The sequence below is a fragment of the Entelurus aequoreus genome, linkage group LG08 (assembly GCF_033978785.1).
Source record: "Entelurus aequoreus isolate RoL-2023_Sb linkage group LG08, RoL_Eaeq_v1.1, whole genome shotgun sequence".
Lineage (NCBI taxonomy): Eukaryota > Metazoa > Chordata > Actinopteri > Syngnathiformes > Syngnathidae > Entelurus > Entelurus aequoreus.
Genome location: NC_084738.1, coordinates 32614520 through 32634563, shown reverse-complemented (window position 1 = coordinate 32634563; position 20044 = coordinate 32614520). Strand labels below are relative to the sequence as shown.

The 20044-nt window shown below is 38.1% G+C and overlaps 2 protein-coding genes across 2 annotated transcripts in view; both read right to left on the bottom strand.

The window, feature by feature from the left end:
* The window catches only part of LOC133655070 (uncharacterized), a 3949-nt gene extending 2282 nt beyond the window's left edge, over positions 1–1667 (bottom strand). Inside the window, exon 1 of the mRNA XM_062054978.1 lies at positions 1543–1667. Within this exon, the coding sequence (XP_061910962.1) occupies positions 1543–1636 (94 nt within the window). The 5' untranslated portion in view covers positions 1637–1667. The remainder of the gene's footprint in view (positions 1–1542) is intronic.
* A 1657-nt stretch (positions 1668–3324) lies between these two features.
* Positions 3325–19573, bottom strand: narf (nuclear prelamin A recognition factor). The gene is made up of 12 exons (XM_062056272.1): positions 19315–19573; positions 18404–18476; positions 17945–18013; positions 17742–17870; positions 17534–17666; positions 16824–16958; positions 12704–12822; positions 10763–10892; positions 10536–10608; positions 5502–5639; positions 5279–5436; positions 3325–5193 (listed from the first exon to the last, which is right to left on the bottom strand). Exons 2-12 carry the CDS (start codon positions 18458–18460, stop codon positions 4946–4948), a joined length of 1389 nt encoding a protein of 462 aa, XP_061912256.1. The 5' UTR covers positions 18461–18476; positions 19315–19573; the 3' UTR covers positions 3325–4945.
* Between the last annotated feature and the right edge of the window lie 471 nt (positions 19574–20044).

Sequence of the window (20044 nt, the reverse complement as noted above, 5' to 3'; positions counted from 1 at the left end):
AGTAATTACAGCCTTTGCTCAATACCTTGTTGATGCACCTTTGGCAGCAATTACAGCCTCAAGACTTTTTGAATACGATGCCACAAGCTTGGCACACCTATCTTTGGGCAGTTTCACCCATTCCTTTTTGCAGTACCTCTCAAGCTCCATTAGGTTGAATGGGAAACATCGGTTGCCCAGCCATTTTCAGATCTCTCCAGAGATGTTCTATCAGATTCAAGTCTGGGATCTGGCTGGACCACTCAAGGACATTTACAGAGTTGTCCTGACGTCTTAGCTGTATAATTAGGGTTGTCGTACTGCTGAATGATGATCCGTCTGAGTTCAAGAGCGCTATGGAGCAGGTTTTCATTCAGGATGTCTCTGTACTTTGCTGCATTCATCTTTCCCTCTATTCTGACTAGTCTCCCAGTTCCTGCCGCTGAAAACCATCCCCACAGCATGATGCTGCCACCACCATTCTTCACTGTAGGGATGGTATTGACCTGGTGATGAGCGGTGCCTGCTTTCCTCCAAACATGATGTCTGGCATTCACGCCAAAAATTTCAATCTTTGTCTCATCAGACCAGAGAATTTAGTTTCACGTTGTCTGAGTGTCTTTCAGGTGCGTTTTGGCAACTTTTACAAAGGAATAGCTCCCGTTTAGAATATGGTAACTCACAACTTTATTTTTCTTTATAAAATACAAATATATAAAAACATAAACAAAGGCTCTTATTTTTACCTCTGCTTGGAAGTTATGAAATTGCCGACATTTGTATGCGTGTTTGTCAGTTAGTTAGTTAGCAAAATAGCTCAAAGGAAGATTTGGAAGAAACTTGAGTCAATGTCAGAAATGGGATAAGTAAGAAGTGATTGCGTTTTGGGGGCGATCCTGAACACTGTCTGGATTCAGGATATTTTAAGGATTCTTTGCTTCGCTGTTTGAGTGCTTTTCTAGTTCTGCAAGTGGCCCTCTTTGGGGTAAAAAAATTACTAACCATGGCTTCATCATAAGAAAATTTTAAGTTTAAAAAAGCCAGAACCTTGACTAAAATGTAATTGTTAACCATGTATGCTGACCCGGTCAGTTGAGGTATGAGGTGTTTCATTAAGGATGTGTGCATTTTGAAAATATATTTTAATTCCTGTTTTTTTAATTTCATATTGAATTGTACAGGTATGACTTTAGTTAGCAAAAATATTTCCAATATTTTTTTAAATACTAGTAAAAATATGCAGACATCAGTTGGAATTGGGGGTTAAATCACCAAAAATAATTCCCGGGCACGGCCACCGCTGCTGCCCACTGCTCCCCTCACCTCCCAGGGGGTGATCAAGGGTGATGGGTCAAATGCAGAGAATAATTTCGCCACACCTAGTGTGTGTGTGACAATCATTGGTACTTTAAAATTTAAATATTGAGAATGATGTATTATGTAAGCAATGCAAATGTTATTGTCAGGTAAAATTGTAAGTCTTCAACAAACAGGAAAAGATAGCTCGGTATTGATAAAACCATTTGTGTTTTGACAGTGCAAAACATATTTGATATTCCTCACCTGGCCAGGTGTTCACTCCAGCTGGAATGCTGAGTAATCCAAGCGCACAGATCCACCAGCCAACTTCCATGCTTCCTATTAAAATGTGATGCATGCAGCAGCTTTGTTGATCACAGCAGACTGACTTGACTTTTTCACACCAATGAAGCGATGTGGTTGACAAAGGAAATGACATACTCGTCTTTACATTACTCAGCACGTTGCTTTGCGGTGGTTTATGTATGTGAAAAGCTTTGCAGGCTGGGTGAAAAGTTTATTCCATTGCCAAGTTAGTAGTCAACATTTGTCTTTTGAAAAATGTTTGAATGGGTATCTTTATCTACAAGACTCTCATTAAATGTTAAATGAGAGAAACAGAATTGCCAAATAGATAGTATTCAACAAAATAAGAATGACCATTTTGGGTTTAGTTGTACTCTATAAGGAGCATGACAAAACACATTAAAGCAGAGGTGACCAATCTTTTTACACTGAGGGCTGCATACTGAAAATATAAAAAAAGATGCGAGTGGCTACTTTGATCTTTTTGGTATTGATGAAAATTTGTAAAAAGGCTTAAACATTTTTTACACTCTTTAACATTAACATCTCAACTTTTTCGTGTTACATTGTGCCCTTCTGTTCCATTTCTCCCCTTAATTTTTGCAACCAATTAAAATCTTATTTAGGGCTGCTCCAGGCTAAATTTTGGGGCCCTAAGCAGAATTTCGTTTTTCACACTTGAATATATGAGAAACAATTTTCATATTTTTTAAAATCAAACTTGAATTTAATTTGAAGCAAGTTTTGTACTAAAATAAATTCATGGAAATGAGTTGTTCAATACTGTAATATACATTTGGTGCAAAATAATTATAATAATACAGCGCTTCACTTTTTTTTTTTAATGTTACAGCCTTATTCCAAAATGGAATAAATTAAATGATCTCTTCAAATGTCTACACACAATGCCCCAGAAGAACAAAGTGACATTTTTTTTTAGATTTATTTTTTTTAAATTTATTAAAAATAAATAACTAAGAAATCACATGCATGTAAGTAATCACAGCCTTTGCCATGAAGCTCCAAAGTGATCTCAGGTGCATCCTGTTTCAACTGATCATCCTAAAGATGTTCCTACAGCTTAATTGGAGTCGACCTTTGGTAAATTCAGTTGGTTGGACATAATTTGGAAAGTCACACAGCTGTCCATATATAAGGTCCCACACTTGACAGTGCATGGCAGAGCACAAACCAAGAATGAAGTCGAAGGCATTGTCTGTAGACCTCCGAGACAGGATTGCCTCGAGGTACAAATCTAAAGAAGGGTACAGAAAAATGTATTCTGCTTTGAAAGTCCCAATGAGCACGGTGTCTTCGGTCATCCGTAAATGGAAGATAGGTTTGTAAACACTATAAGAGTCTTTTTAAAGCCATCCGGCCGTCTAAACTGAACGATCGGGACAGAAGGGGCTTAGTTAGGGAAGTGACCAAGAACCCGATGGTCACTCTGTCAGAGCTACAGCATTCCTCTGTGGAGGAGAACATTCCAGAAGGACAACCATCTCTGCAGCAATCCAACAAACATGCCTGCATGGTAGAGTGGCCAGATTGAAGACATTTTTTATTTTTTAGTAAAAGGTTTGCCAAAAAGCACTTGAAAAATTCTCAGACTATGAGAAACAGAATTCTCTGGTCTGATGAAACAAAGATTGAACTCTTTGGCATGAATGCTAGGCGTCATGTTTGGAGGAAACCAGGGACCGCTCGCCAATACCATCCCTACAGTGAAGCATGGTGGTGGCAGCATCATGCTGTGGGGATGGTTTTCATCAGCAAGAACTGGGAGACTAGTCAGGATAGAGGGAAAAATAAATGCAGCAATGTACGGAGACATCCTGGATGAAAACCTGCTCCAGAGCGCCCTTGAACTCAGACTGGGGCAACAGTTCATCAGGACAACAACCCTGATAACACAGCCAAGACATCAAAGGAATGGCTTCAGGACATCTTTGTAAATGTCCTTGAGTGGCCCAGCCAGATCCCAGACTTGAATCCGATAGAACACTTCTGGAGAGATCTGAAAATAGCTGTGCACCGACGCTTCCCATCCAAACTTATGGAGGTGATGCAAAGAGGAATGGGCAAAACTGCCCAAAGATAGGTGTGCCAACCTTGTGGCATCGTATTCAAAAAGACTTGAGGCTGTAATTGTGACATGTGATTTCTTAGTTTTATATTTTAATACATTTGCAAACCTTTCTAAAAAAAAAGTTTCACATTGTTATTACAGGGTATTGTTTGTAGAATTTTGAGGACAAAAATTAATGTATTGCATTTTGGAATAAGTCTGTGACATAACAAAATGTGGAAAAGGTTAAGCGCTGTGAATACTTTCCGGATGCCCTGTACCTTGCTACCGCAACTCTGTCCAGGATTTCAACCAGAACCAGTGGGAATGATCAGCAATTACACTTTTATAAGTTAAATTCTAACAGAGCACTAATTGGTGAGAAATACGTTTGCAGTAAAATTTCAAATAAAGCGTGTTATCATTCAATAATTGACATTTTACACACGCCTCTTCACAAAAAAATGGGGACCCCCACACAATAAACGAACAGGTCCCCATGACACCCCTGCTGTAAAAGAATAAGACCACCAAGTTTCATTCGTCCGACATTTTTAGTCATCAGCATGTATTGATCTTATAAAAGACAGAACACTTATCGGTAAGCATAAATTAAAACAAAAATGTTGCCTTGGTTTGTTGTGCTGAATGACAAACAGCCATTCATCAATTTTCTATATAGTCTGTCCTCATTTGGGTCGCGGTTGTGCTGGAGCCTACCCCGGCAGACTTTAAGAAAGAGGCGGGGTTCGCCCTGGACTGCATGGTTGACGGTTAATCACAGGGCACATACACATTACCAATCATCCACACAGAGATGCACACAGAATCCTTATTATGAGGTAACAACTAGTACATCATGCTGCCAAGGCTTGTACCATTACAAAAAACAATACTGATCATGTCAAACACTTAAAACTCAAATGTTTTCATTGTTCGATGAGACAACAGGATGATTATGTTGCATAATTATCATTGTGACACTGTTGATGCGTGCGTTCAATGTAGATAACTTTTGAAAAAAATATGTATGTTCAAAGAAGCTATTCTTAGTTGGCTAATTGTTTGGTATTTTGGCCACAATAAATCGCATCATATTTGTGACCTTGTCTGCACAAAAGTATCATTTCTGTTATGCATTGCCCATCAATGCAAGAACCCTGATCGGTTCAAACGTACTGACAGGTCCTTAACGTATCACAATAGTTTGTGGGGAAGTTCAAGCCAATTCCCAAGCAAACAAAAGATGTACCCTCATTTTAGTTGTAAAACTAAAGCATTGCTCCTTTATCCTCACCACTGCATGTGGGGGGGCTGTAAGGAGATCGGACTCTGACTCTTATACTGGGTGTGCAGCAGATTTCCAGCTTGCTGTGACTCCTGGCCCTGAAGCCAGTCTTGATAAAGTGTCTGCAAGGTGGGGTTGACTTCTGGAAGACTGACTGACAAGCTGCTGTATACCTCCTCCATCTGCTGGACCAGGTTTTTATCCACCCGGCCCACTGACTCACTCTCTGCTTGACCACGGCCGCTCAAGCACCCTGTGAGGATCATAGAGAAGCATGTCAGCAAAAAACAAACAAACCATGACCACCAAAGGAATGAGGTCAGTGTTGCAGTGTTTACCCCCTGGGCAGGACAAGACTTCCACCAGCTGGTAAGGCACCCGTCCTTTTCGCATGCGGTGCACCAAGGTCTGGATGTTCTTGAAACCGTAGACTGCAGCAAACTGCAGCAGTGTTTCTCCATCTCGCTCTAGCGTCACCTCCTGGAAATCACGGTTTCTGCAAAATTTCAAAATGAAATCAGTTCCCCTCTATGCAAACTCACTTGTATCATCTTGCCTCACCTAAGGGCCTTATATGTGACCTTGTAGACATCCAGCCCAAACAGCTCTTTGGCAGCATGCTTGAACACATGTTCCAGAAAACCCTCAGAACCGCGGCCTTCATGTCGAACCAGCGGCACATCTCCACTTTCACCCAGCCTGCAATGATCATTTTTGAAAATTCCTTTACTGCCTTCATGTCCCATGACTACACTTTCTTGCAAAATGACAACCAATAATCACACTTCCACCAAGACCACTATTGAGACAAAAAAAAACACATTCAGCCAAAAGATACAGTGTAACCTAGGGATGTCCCAATACCAATATTTTTGTGCCGGTACCAAAATGTTTTTCAATACTTTTCAAAATAATACAAATGTACATTATTTGCTTTGTTAGAACAGAAACTCTTACAATACATTAAACTTAAGTTTCCTATTGCACTCAAAGAACAATTTTAAAAGGTTAAAATAAACATTAAAAGTCATTCAACACAATGGGCTTTTCTTGTTGCACTTAAAGAACAATTGTATATATAACATATAGTCTGTCATAATCTAGGATTAGGTTAGAATAAAATAGAACGCTTTATTTACAATGTATTGAATTCTTAATGATTTATGCTTGCCACTCTGTCTGTGCTTTAAGATAAAGACAAACATTAGTACTAAAAACAATACTAAGGCTAAAAGTACACAGATAATATATGCAGCAGGTAGAACACACATTGTTAAAGATGAAACACAAATTGCAGGAATTTGTAACAAAATTCAGTCATTTCACTTGCATTGGATTACACTACTTGGGCAATTTTGACTGCACTAATAATTGGCAACAAGCCAAACAGCTGTGTGCGCTTCTACATACCTACATGTGCAGAGCAGGGGAGCTAGTTAACAACATTACCTTTAAACTCCTTGTGCAGGTCATGATGACTGTTATTTAAATGTTTACCTAAGTTTGAAGCAAACATTGTAATGCTTTAATGCCATCTTTGGCGAGGCATGTTTTAAAACAAAGCTTGCAGCATGGCGCTTCCGTGTTTAAAGCGTCGCCTTTATCCGTAGTTTTGAAGCCCAAATACCTCCATATTGCGCTTCACACAGCCTTCTATTAACCAATAGAAATGCTGTTTTTGCTATTCCTCCTCTCCACACTGTTTTTGCTTGTATGTGCTACGTGTATGCTTGCTGACACACTCTACATCATGCCCCTCAGCTCTGTACGTCACCGCCGCGCGGCAGCATGCGGGTGACTCAAAAAGGTACTGGTATTTTTCAAAGGCAGTATAGTATAATTTTTAATTCATTAGTACTGCGGTACTTCATTAGTACCGGTATACCGAACAACCCTATTGGAACCTTGATTTACGAACCACTTATTGTACAAACTTTTTGATTCACAAACTACAGACCAAAAAAAAGCTTTTTTGCCTTTTTACAACATTTTTCTAGTTTTGCAAGCTAAATATGAGTCCAAAGAAATCAATGGACAAGCGATGTGTCGTTTGAAACATTCAGGAACTATCCATAGCTTTGTTGACAACAGCTCGTCCACCCATCCGCTGTAAACAAAGAAGATTAACCACCAAGGTAGATTTATTTTTTTATTACTAGTCATTGTAGCGGCCTGCCTAAAGGATAAGGAGTTTTGTGATTTCAAACTGTGAGTGTACCACAGGTCTAGTGACAATGTGCGTGCATGTGTGGCTACATACATACATGCATTGTTTTAGCTTGATTAGATAGAAAGTTGATCCGTCAACCCCTTGTAATGTTTGTTTGATATACAGTATTGCATATCGTTGTATATTGTGTTCAAAATGTACAAACTTTTACTAAAAAATGGCCTTTGGACATTGTTCATATGTACATGGCTTTTTATGGAGAAATGAGCTTCCCTATACAAACTTTTCTACTTACAAACCCTTTTTAAGAACGAATACATTTCGTAAATCAAGGCTCCACTGTACTGTACATTATCTGTGGGTTACAACTATTATATACTCTTATAATAGAGCAGGAGTATACAAACATTTTCCACCTTGGATACAAACAGAAAAAATGTTTGTATTAGGAGCTTGAGGGTGTACTTTTGATACATTTAAGCTCCAGCCGCACTTTGGACACCCCAATACATTATTTCCTATGGGGGGAAAAATGGGTTGTTTTGCATACGATTCGGTCCTTAATGGACCTTTTGAAAGGGAATTACTAAGGAAAACTGAGGTACCACTGTATACACTAATGTACAGTAAACATGCAACAAGTAAAACCATAACCTGTGTTTTGCTGACCAACTTGTGAAAGGCAATATAATTGGTAATGATAATTATAAAGCCTTTAAAATAAAACAATGTCTGGATCCGCAGTTGCTCAGGAGTTTTTCCTGAGGGAGACTAACACAAACGAACCTCTAACGTTTAGTCCGTAAGTGGTTAAATTTACAATTTTACCAATTTTTCCAGGAAAAACGGCCAACGCGGAATGATGCCACCTGATCCTACCAGACTAGGGACGAGTACCAAAATTTGGTTCTACAGCCCTGGTGCCAACGCAAGTGGCCACCACGCTAGCCAGTAGTCACAACAACAACAACGCAGCATTTCCTCATTATGCACCAATGACGGTTACGGCAAGCGAGGTTGCATTCACGATCCACCAAAATTATGAGCATCAAAATTACAACACAAAAAGGTTGTTATGTTATAGCACTCTCTCTATGTTCTGTTTTGCTTAAATATATATGACATTTTGTTGTGGATTTTCTTTCTTATTTTTGAATTTGATACTTTATTTAATTTATATAACTGAAATATTTAAATTATTAGTCTGTTTAACTTGAATGTCAAAAAATGTCATTCATTTTAATTTTACAAAAAATTGCATGTTTAAAAGGTACTTAAATGGTTCTGCACCGTTCTAGCACTGGCACCGTTGTATGTGTATCAAAAATCTATAATTTTTAAAAGGTAAATTCCCGAACAAAATGAAAATAGCAAAAGTCATATAATTTTATAAGACAGGAGACAAACACCAATTCACAAACTCTAGACCGTTTTTTTTTTACTACCACAATTTTCTAAAATCATCCGAAAAGGTTTCAATAACAGACTGGACAAATTAATAAATAAAAGCGTAACACTTGCAAAGAATCAATACATTTACAGAGGTAATATTTCTTCATAAATGGCATTAATAGAAATAACAGAGGAAATCACCATTGCAATAGATGGTAAACAGTGTGCAGCAGCAGTATTTACGGACCTTACAAAAGCATTTGACACAATTACCGGTAATCACAACATCTTAAATAATACATTAGAAATGAATGGCATCAACAGCCGATATGGGTATCTACATCTGCTATATGATTTGCCCGAGAAGCTGGGCAGGACATAAAAAAAAAAAGAAAAAAAAGAAAAGAAAAAAAAAAGAAATGAATGGCATCAGAGGGCTAGTCTTCAACTGGATAAGAAGCTACTTAACCAATAGGAAGCAATATGTGAAGCTTGGTGAATACTCATCGATTGTTTTAAAAATAACGTTTGGAGTACCCCAAGGATCAATTCTTGGACAAAAAATGTTTAATCTTTATACAAACCATATTTATAAAGCTACAAAGAACCTAAAATAAGTAATATTCCCAGACGACACAGCATTTTGTTCAGAAGAGAACACACAGAAGCTAATACAAATAATTACATAATAAATGAACACATCAAAGAGATGGTTTGACAAAAACAGACTTATCTTTGAACAGCCACAAATACAACAGCCAAAATGATAAAAAAACAAACTATAACCTGCTACCCAAGAATGCACAACAATTTTTCTCAATGAAAGAAGAGAAATATAACCTTAGAGAAAAATGTTACCTAAAAACATTTGTATGCACGCACAACACTAAACTCTTTTAGCATATCAGTATGTGGGATTAAATTAGGGAATGGATTAAGTAAAGAAGTGAAACAATGTGCTAACATGAGCCACTTAAAGAAACTGTTCAAGCTACAATTGTTTTCAAAGTACAAGGAAGAATAATATTGGTAAATGTCTTGAACTTGAGGGAAAAAAAAAAAATCTTATTTATCTCATTATAAATGACTTACCAAATTATGCACATACAACACGTGAGACCTTTAGCATATCATTATGTGGAATTATGGAATGGATTACAAATACAAAAACATTACTAATATGATCCAGTTTAAGAGGTGGTTCGAATTGCGGAGACTAATTATGATAAACGTCATGAATTTATTGAAAATGAAATATTATCTATCTCATTAAGCGAATCATAACTGATTTAACTACTTATGAGAATAATGTATGTATTTAGAACACAATGATGTAAATGTAACATGTTGTACAAAAAATCTGAATTCTATTATTCACACTATTTTGTTTTTCTTTCAATTTTATTTTTTAGATATATTTTAAAATATGTTTAATATTATTCTTTAGATGGTGTTCATTTTTGTTATTCCCCAGTGTGGGCGCTTCAGCGAGGCGTTTTTACTCAAACATCAGTGCCATGTCTTGTTATTGTCAATAGTGCTTTGTGTGTTTTCTTTTTTTTGTTTATTGGTGTAAAGCCCTCTTTTTTTGCAACTGGCGATACATGAAAAGTGCTATATAAATAAAGATGAATTTATTTATTTATAATGAAGTGAATTATATTTATATAGCGCTTTTCTCTAGTGACGCAAAGCGCTTTACATAGTGAAACCCAATATCTAAGTTACATTTAAACCAGTGTGGGTGGCACTGGGAGCAGGTGGGTAAAGCGTCTTGCCCAAGGACACAACGGCAGTGACTAGAATGGCGGAAGCGGGGATCAAACCTGGAACCCTCAAGTTGCTGGCACGGCCGCTCTACCAACCGAGCTATACCGCAGATACCTTATTTTTACACTTGTATGACAGGTATAATATGGTGTATTACATTACCAATTTTTTATGGAACAAAAGTAAGAATTGTGTACCACCGTTATATATTGTTGCTAACTATTAACTTTTCTTCAATAAAATTTGACCAGTCAAAAACTCACACATGGTCCAACGGAACAGAGTCCAGCTCCTCCATAGAGACTTTCTTCTGTTGCATCAGGTGGTAGATCTCCCCTGGAACATAATACATTACTAATGTCAGTAGCAATTGACAAACATATAATTTTGACACTCTCTTTTTTGTATTTTTTAAATTTTCAACACGCATGTTTCTGACAAATGCATTTGTAACACACAGTCCATGTTAAAGATACTGTAGGTACTAAACCTGAGGTCAGGACACAGTCCACATCTCTGCTCTCCAGTAGACTGTTGTAAAACTCTTCTCTGACAGCTTCCAGTTTTTTGTCAAAGCAGGGAGCCACCACTATATGGTAAACTTTGTCAGCATTCAGCTTCTGTTGGAAGAAAAGAAAGGGGTTGTAATAATGTGCAAATAATAATACTAGGACAGCGACAAAGTACATTAGGCTTTGCTCATCGTTAAATTATTTAATGTGGATTTTATAACCTTTGGCTCTCCTGTGGAGGCAAATGTCATACTGCACAAAAACCTCTAAAAAAGTGTGCAATATCGATTCCCACTAACATACGACCTAATTTCAAAATGTGCTCCCCACCAAAAAAATCATACAAATTTATATAAATATAAAATTATATAAAAACTACTAACAATGCAAACATTTAATATTGAAAGAAGGAACAAATTGGTAAAAGGATATGTGTGGTCTTCCCTATTTTATGGTTCCGAAACATGGACCTTGACTAAAAATGGATTTCAAAACAAACACAGACATTTTAGAAAGGCTGAATTGGAATAAAAACTTGGACCAAACACAATTGAAACACAAAAACTAAAATAGTTTCGCCGTTTAATCAGAAACAATGGTACAGTATTGTTTGGATTCCTATACTCGCGTTGTTTTAGGCTGTTGGAACCGTTCAAATCGCAAAATAGATAAACATTTCTTCAGAGTCCCTTGAGAGGTAATCAAAAAGGGCAAAAGAGTGCAAGATTATACCAAACAACAGACTAGAAAAGTAGCACACACTGCACTTCAAGGGAGCAGAGTCGAAGAACACACAAGTTTGCAGTGATCACGTCGTTGAAGGTTGGTTTGAATTACTGTTTAGTTTTCAACATACATATTTTTTGTATTTCTTAAACACATTTTCGTACGAGTGTTTCGAAAAGCACCGACTCGGCGAGTCTAAATTTAAGCAAATGTGAGCAAAACTTAAAAGAGTTCAGCTTTTAACAAAGGCAGCACGCTACTTGTTTACGCCTTGAGCAACAACAACACACCTGGCAGTAGACACAAAGTTAAATCAAGAAATGCAACCTTACCTGAGAAAAAACGATGAATATTTATTCGGGAGAGCTTTGATACCAATTTCCTTGACCCAGCCACACACCAAGAAGTTGTAGACCTCCTTGCTTTTACCAAGTTTTGATCTGTTTTTCGTGTAGAATGATGTTTGGAGTACAAGATCGTTCGATATATCTGGGAACGTGACCGAAGTATAATCCTTACTATCACTCGACAAATCTTTTTTTGATAAAGTATAGGGCTCTATTCCATTGCATAGTTAGATTTTTTGCTCATATCTGCTTTTTGCAGGAAGATCCAGGCCCCTTGCATACTCAGATAGTCTGCGCGCTTCTTGCTGCACAACAGCCATCTTGAGTTGGTTGACCACCACTTGGTTCAAGCAATATAAAGACACCTGATAGAAGGCAAGCTAGATTTTAACAGGCCCAGAGGAACATTGCCTATCAGCATCAAGGACTTGACCACACACAACTACTGTGAATACGTCAGAAATGCACAAGATGGAGAGGAACGGCGATATTTTGTATTCAACTTGCAGACTGAGAATGAAACAAGTAAAATTAATTGTGAATTTAATTATATTTATATGGCGCTATTTTTCTTAGTGCCTCAAAGCGCTTTACATAGTGGAACGCAATATCTATGTTACATTTAAACCCGTGTGGGTGGCACTGTGAGCAGGTGGGAAAGTGTCTTGCCCAAAGACACAACGGCAGCGACTATGATGGCGAAAGCGAGGATCAAACCTGGAACCCTCAAGTTGCTGGCACGGCTGCTCTACCAACCGAGCCACGTCGTCCCAAGATGATGATCACTAAGTACTATAAGACTTTAGTTGCGAGCCATGTATTATCTTCATGAGAGTGTTCACTCACCCGCTGTTTAGAGAAGTAGTCTTTGACAAGACAGCCCATAATCTGCTGCGGAGACCTTGCTGTGCAGATGTGGGGGGTGACCAAACTTCCAAGGATACGCTCTGAATAGCGGATCCAGCCTATTAAAAAAAAAATTGTTTGATATTACTTTAACACAGATCAGCCTTGGTTACAGAATTATTTTTTTATTAACACTATGGACATTTCTACAGTAGACCTTGCAATCTTTCTGACTTTACCTGTCTGAAGTTTTACAATGCCAAATTGAGTAGAGTTCTTCCCATAAAAAGGAATGAACTGATGTCAGAATGTTTCAAAGAAAGTTGACAGTGTCACGGTCATTCACACGGGGAGTGGTGAAGATAAGTGCTTTATCTTTCCACACCAGCACTGCACTGTTATCTGCATTTAGACTGTCCTGAATCCTGATACAACTTTTTCACATCCGATATGATACCGATATATTGGAGCCTTGAGTACTGGCCGATACTGATATTTAACCAATGCGATATTAGCACAAATCATACACACTGTATTTTACAGACCAAAAGGGGCACTGTCGATGAACATGTCTATTTTTATACATAAGGCGCATTAAAAGGGGTCATATTATGATTTTTTTTCCACATTTAAATTACCGGTACTTCCTAGTGGTCTATTTAACATGTAATGGTGGTTGCATTGATTATGTTTTACAAACCTTCTACAACAGCTTTCTGACCATCTCTTCAGGATGCGCCGTTTTGTGGGCAGTGTTATTTACGTGCCTCCACTTCAACAGTGTCTTCTTCAGCAATCTTTGGTTGTAGTTTTTAGTGCTTCCATAGCAAGTTTACTGACAGATATATAGTCAAACGATACTATATTATACTACATTAGAAATGGCAACAGCGGAGGATGCATGTCTACGCCCCCCAACAAGAGGATAAAGAAAAATATATGTATAATCCGGTGACGGTTTTCTCAATCGGTGACGTAACGGGTCATTTTAATGAAGTATGAAAGTCAAGATATTTCTATAAATAACTCCGCAATACCACCACGGTTTGATTTCAAATTCTTGGGACTGGGCAGATCCCTAATACTGCACACAACAGCAGGTAGCAATAGGTAAGTAAAGTTGGTTTTACATATAAGGGCGAAACAAAAAGCCAGATAATATGTCTCCTAATGGGTGCCATTTTGGAGTACACACACCAGGATAATACTCGTATGTTGAAGCACAATACATCAGACTACGGCAGCCATAATGATCAGACATCCATCAAGCAGTGCGGCTTCACAGATTACCAAAATCGTACTAAAACATTTTGACTGATTTTTGAGCGCCGTGTGTAATGTTCTATATTGTCAATGAAACATTAAAGTTTTGGTCTTGCTTGCTTACTTGCTAGCATCATTTATTGAACAACAGGCGTTAACCTGTAGTCCACACATATCTCTTATGTGTGACTGCTATCTACTGGTCACACTTATTATTACACTGATTATCACATAAAATTGCTTCAAGGTCAGTAAACACAATACACAAAGCGCACTGGGTTATAAAGCGCACTGTCGATTTTGGAGGAAATTAAAGTATTTTAAGTGTGCCTTATAGTCTGAAAAATACTTCTATTATGTTACTTTATAAGTACTTTTATTATTTTGTAGTGAGGAATGTTAGAAAAGGCTTGATCAAATTAAATTACATAAACAGAAAATGGTAGGTATAAATAACAATAACCTAGTTATTAAGTTAAGCTCATGACCAAGTTTTTGAGTTGAATGATGCGCACACGTTTATTACTGGATACATTGTAATACAAAGTCCCCAAGGCAGAAGTGTATGTATAAGTAATATGCAGCCATAATAATTAATTGCTTGTTTATATTGGCAAATGTGTTTTAGACTGCAATATTGTTCAATTAAGAACACTTATTACATGTTCTAGTTTTGTGTACTTCGCTGTTGTGTAGCTAATAGCTCCTAGTAACCTATAGCCTACCATGTTTACGGTTTGCAAATGGCTGAAATACAAAAAATGACTAACCTTGTGTGCTTGTTGGAGGACATTTAGATGTTAACTGACTGTCGAGCTTTGCATAAGCAATGGCAGGACTGCTTGTATCGGTGTGGTTATTTAGGAGATTTTAGATGCAAGATGATACAATCAGATACTTTGGTTTTTTTTACTGATATAGGATAAATATCTAACAGCAATATCACTGTGAAACACTCCTGTGGAGGATGAGTTTCAAAGGTGCTTTGGTTTACTCGTGTGATCCACTTGAACTGCAAAAACGTCCACAGGACAACGATGCAGAGCAAATAAAAGTTGATTCCATTTATCTCTATACTCACAAAGGAAGTATTTTAAGTAAGTTTTAAAGCAAAGCAAAACACTAAAGAGAAAAAAAATGTGTCACTTCATCAACCAGAGTAGCTGCACATGAAGGTCCTAAAGAGAAGCATTCTCTTAAAGCAGCCCTGGGCATTCTGCGGCCCGCGGGCCACATCCGGCCCTTTGTACGTCCCTGTCCGGCCCGCGTGAGGCCAATCATAAATTACAAAATCTATTTCGAGTGTGCAATACAATGGTGCTGCTTTTGTTTTGAAAAGCGTTATTTGTATTACTTTCGTGTGGACGTATGCTCGTGCGCGATAGTGAGTGAATGTGAACAGCGGCAATCACAAATGACAAAATACAATTAAAAAAACATCTATGTCGTGCGTGCAATACAACTGTGCTGCTTTTATTTTGAAAAGTGTTATTTATGGGCGTATGTCCATGTGTTACCTGTGAGTGAAGGTGCACAGCGACAAGTGATGCACGGTTATTCTCGAGACGCTAAAAAGAGAAAAGTTAATGACGAATGGCGTGTTTTCAACAAGACATGGACTGCCAAGTATTTCTTTACAGAAATTAAAGGTAAAGCCGTGTGCTTAATTTGTGGTACACACATTGCTGTGTTTAAAGAATATAGTGTAACGACCTGCTGAAGTTGATGTTGTGTTCTTGAGTTGCGGAAATGAGGAGTGAGAATAGACGTGCGTGTGGAAGGAACGAGATAAGTTGAGCTGTGTTAGTATAGGTTGCTCAATAAAAGTTTAAAAAGAGCGTCAGACTTGGTGTGCACTTCTTCTGGACGCTACAATTGGTGTCAGAAGTAAAACTTTGCGCATACTGCCGCTGCTTGTGTGCGCATACTGCGCTGCTTGTATGCTCAGCCTGCTACGTCATCGGGAGGTACGTGCCACAATGATTCCTGGCGACTTTGTCAAGATGGAACGGGAGGGAAAGGACATTGAGTGGGGACTTAAGGTGCCGGCAGCACTGCAGATGTCTGTGTGAATCCAGGACGTGAGGAGCTCGTCGCAAAGAGAGAGAGAGGGAGGAAGGAGAGAGGCAGCGTTTACAGGTGCAGCGCACGCTGCTTGGCATGAGGGAATTCCGGCCTCAATGAAGACTCCCAGGTCTGATGGCAAGGCGAACTGGGAGGCATTTAATCCCACTTCTGACACCAATTGTAGCGCCCAGAAGAAGTGCACACCAAGGCTGATGCTCTTTTTAAACTTCTATTGAGCAACCTATACTAACACAGCTCAACTTATCTTGTTATTTCCACATGCACGTCCATCCTCACTCCTCATTTCCGCAACAGCAAGGCTTCCTCCTTCTTCGCCAATCACCTTACAGGCGTGCTACGTTCACAACAAAGAGAATACAGGATAAAGTGACAGAAATTGAAATTTTTGCATTGTATTATACATCAGGAAGTGTTGTGTAAGAAAGTGTTAAAAATAAAACCATCAAAAGCCATCTGCTTTTGTATAAAGATAAGTTAGGTTAAATGAAAATATTATTATTATTATTATTTATCTTACAGTATATCAAAAATAATTTGAGCAAAATTTAATTGAGATATTGTCGGTGTGGCCCTCCAGCAGTGCTCGGGTTGCTCATGCGGCCCCCGGTAAAAATTAATTGCCCACCCCTGTCTTAAAGAGACAGTACATGTGTTTATGTCATAAGAGATGCTCTTACAACCCTTAATTTGCACCTCTACGAATGCTGAAGACACACAAAAACTCCCAGCAAAGTGCACCACAAAATGAAGAATAGAATGAGAGGTTTACCTGGACAGGAGGAGGTGAACATGGGCAAGGCATGAGAGTCATGGTGTCTCCTGCGGTACCTCTGAATGAACTCCTTTTGACTCTCTATGATGCTGAAACCTGCTGCCAGTGTGGTATCAAATACAAACTGCACCCCTACACAGAAAAGTCATAGAATGTTATGAAACAAAGATGATATAGTATAGGTATGCTAAATCACAAACATCCAGGAGACGATTTTGCCGTTTTAGGTATTTTTCTGTTTACCTTAAAAACTGTTTCTTGCCTCGGTTGGATTACCTTTTCCCAGTAAGTGATTGTGCAGATATGTTTTCATTTTGACATAGTGTATTAACTAGTGTTCTATGTTTACTAGCAAGGTTAAGATGGCAATGTAAGGATCAGCTAATGTGTTTGCAGTTGTCCATGTTCCTCTACACAACAGGAGAACTCTAGTGTTTTTAGGAATTCGCTGCAAAAATATTTATCTTCCAAATATTGATTTGAACTCAGGGGCGGGAATGGTGTCATTCACTAGTATATCTGTACTAAACTAAGCGAGTAGAAACCAATATTGCAGAAAGGCATATTTAATATTTAAACGTTTTATAAGTATTTTAATAAAAAATAAGTTGATGAAAATGGATATACTTTGTTTCTGCTTCTAAAAACGCAGATAAACATTGTGATTGGAACAAACTTTAAAATGTTAAAAGTATATAACAGCTTACCAAGGCTCTTGAGAAATCCACAAAGTTTATTGGCAGCCTCTGCGATGTCCAGGTCAAACTTTACGGCAAAAAAAGGCAGCGATTGTGGACACACTGACGCCACGAGCACCTTGTGCTTCGTCACGTCACACTTCTGATGTGGACAAAGGGATATTTCTCAAAAAAGTGACCAAAACCACTTTAAACACGTCCAATAAATTGAGTTCACCTTATTGAGAGCAAAAACCCGCTCCACTTCCTCCAAGTTCTGTTGAGAGATCTTAAGGCTCTCCTCCTCAGACATACAGCCATCGCAGGACAGACAAGCACTGAGGAGCAACCGGGATCTTTCACGTTCCTACATGGATTTAAGCATATAGAGTTTAACATTTTAGGCATTTTCATTCAGACTACTCCGAAATAAGACTTTACCTGCCCATTGACTTGATCTCTTTCCTGATGTGAGCTAACCTCATCATCATCGCTCCGTTTCTTGTTGCACTGTGTTGAACAAGCCATTAGTAAATTACAAATAATAATTACTGCCAAATTAGCACAAGTATAAATAAATAAATGATAAATGGGTTATACTTGTATAGCGCTTTTCTACCTTCAAGGTACTCAAAGCGCTTTGACAGTATTTCCACATTCACCCATTCACACACACATTCACACACTGATGGCGGGAGCTGCCATGCAAGGCGCTAACCAGCAGCCATCAGGAGCAAGGGTGAAGTGTCTTGCCCAAGGACACAACGGACGTGACTAGGATGGTAGAAGGTGGGGATTGAACCCCAGTAACCAGCAACCCTCTGATTGCTGTCACGGCCACTCTACCAACTTCGCCACGCCGTGAGTTAATTTCCTAGGATACATTTCTAGGAAAAATACCTGCTTGGTGCAGTTTTCACACTTTTCCTTGCGCTTCATGATGCTGACCTCAGACATTTTCTTAAGATGCTATCTGTAAATAGAGGACAATGAAGCCTTCCAACTTTCAAGAAATGTATAAATTCCATAAAAATTCCTCCGATTAGGGAAACAATAAGGAAATAATAAAAGGGGGAAAATAAGGAAATAATATTAAAATCTAAGAAAGACAATTATTTTCCTAAAATTAAGGGAAGGGGATAATGAAAGTTTTGGTATCGATCCAAAGCCAAATACAAGGGCAGAATTGCAAATACAGAAACTTTTTATATTACACTTTTCACATCAGTTAATAATTGTATGATTTTTACTTTTAGTTTGTATAGTCACAAGGAAACTAAGGACTTTTGGGGAAAAAACAACTACTATTGAAGTAAATACAATTACAAAAATAAATACAACAATATAATGAGAAAATATAACATAATATAAATATAATAAGATAATACAAAAAAAATAACAAAATAATACAATTCAATAAAATGTATTACATGCAATTGTTTGAGCAAAATAAAGTCAACAGCGCAAAGTAGGTAAACAAAAGCAATACTATCACTGAGCAAACAACCCATTTGGGGTTTTGCAACCAAACCACTATGTGTCCAAAAAATCAAACATAAAAAAATATTAATTAATTAAACATGGAAAAAAGGTATAAAATATCGATCTCCCCGCTGAAGTATCGACACATTACTGGTGCTACCATTATCGGTACGCTCGATATTTGGATCGAAACGCCAACCTCTACTTTAAACAGACTGAACAGTATGGTTTAATTTAAATAAACATGAAAGCAGGAGTACAGAACAATGACGTTTATATTTTTCTCTCGGTGACTACCACACTCTTGGGTAGATTTTTCGAAAACTTACCAGTAACAAAATGAGAAAAATATCAGCACCATTGGAGGAGCTCCCGCAGCCAAAAGAGCCCCGAACAGGAAAAGAGCCCCGAATAGGAAAAGTCCGGGTCGTTGTCACTGCACCTGATGTAATTATAGCCTGTTATAATTTCATGACGCACAAATGGGAGATTTTAATGGAATCGGCATTTCTCAAACTGAGCCCAGTCATATCTATGAACGTCCGCCTCCATTGTTGCAACCGCCGCACACACATAGCAGCGCATGCGCACAGGACGCAGCCTCCGCCGGAAGTCTGAGCACGAAGAAATATGTTTTTACATCTATTTTTGATATAGAATGTTCCATCCAACGATCCATTTTTTTTTTTACCCCTGGTCTTTTTCGAGGTCGCGTGGGGTGCTGGGGCCTATCCCAGCTGCATTCGGGCGGAAGGCGGGGTACACCCTGGACAAGTCGCCAGGGCCAACACAGATAGACAAACAAAATTCAAACTAATTAGTATTCCAAACTTAAATATGTTCCGAGAGGTACAAGTGGTAGAAAATGGATGGATGTTATAATTAGGTATATAATTAGTTTTTATAATTTAGTTTTTAACAGAACATTTTTTTATTTTCAAAATGACATGGATATACAATAATATTGACACAGTTAAGGAAATATGCATAATTTTTAACCTAATAATAAAATATATAAATGTTTAGTAAATAAACTACAGCATTTTGTTTATTTTATTT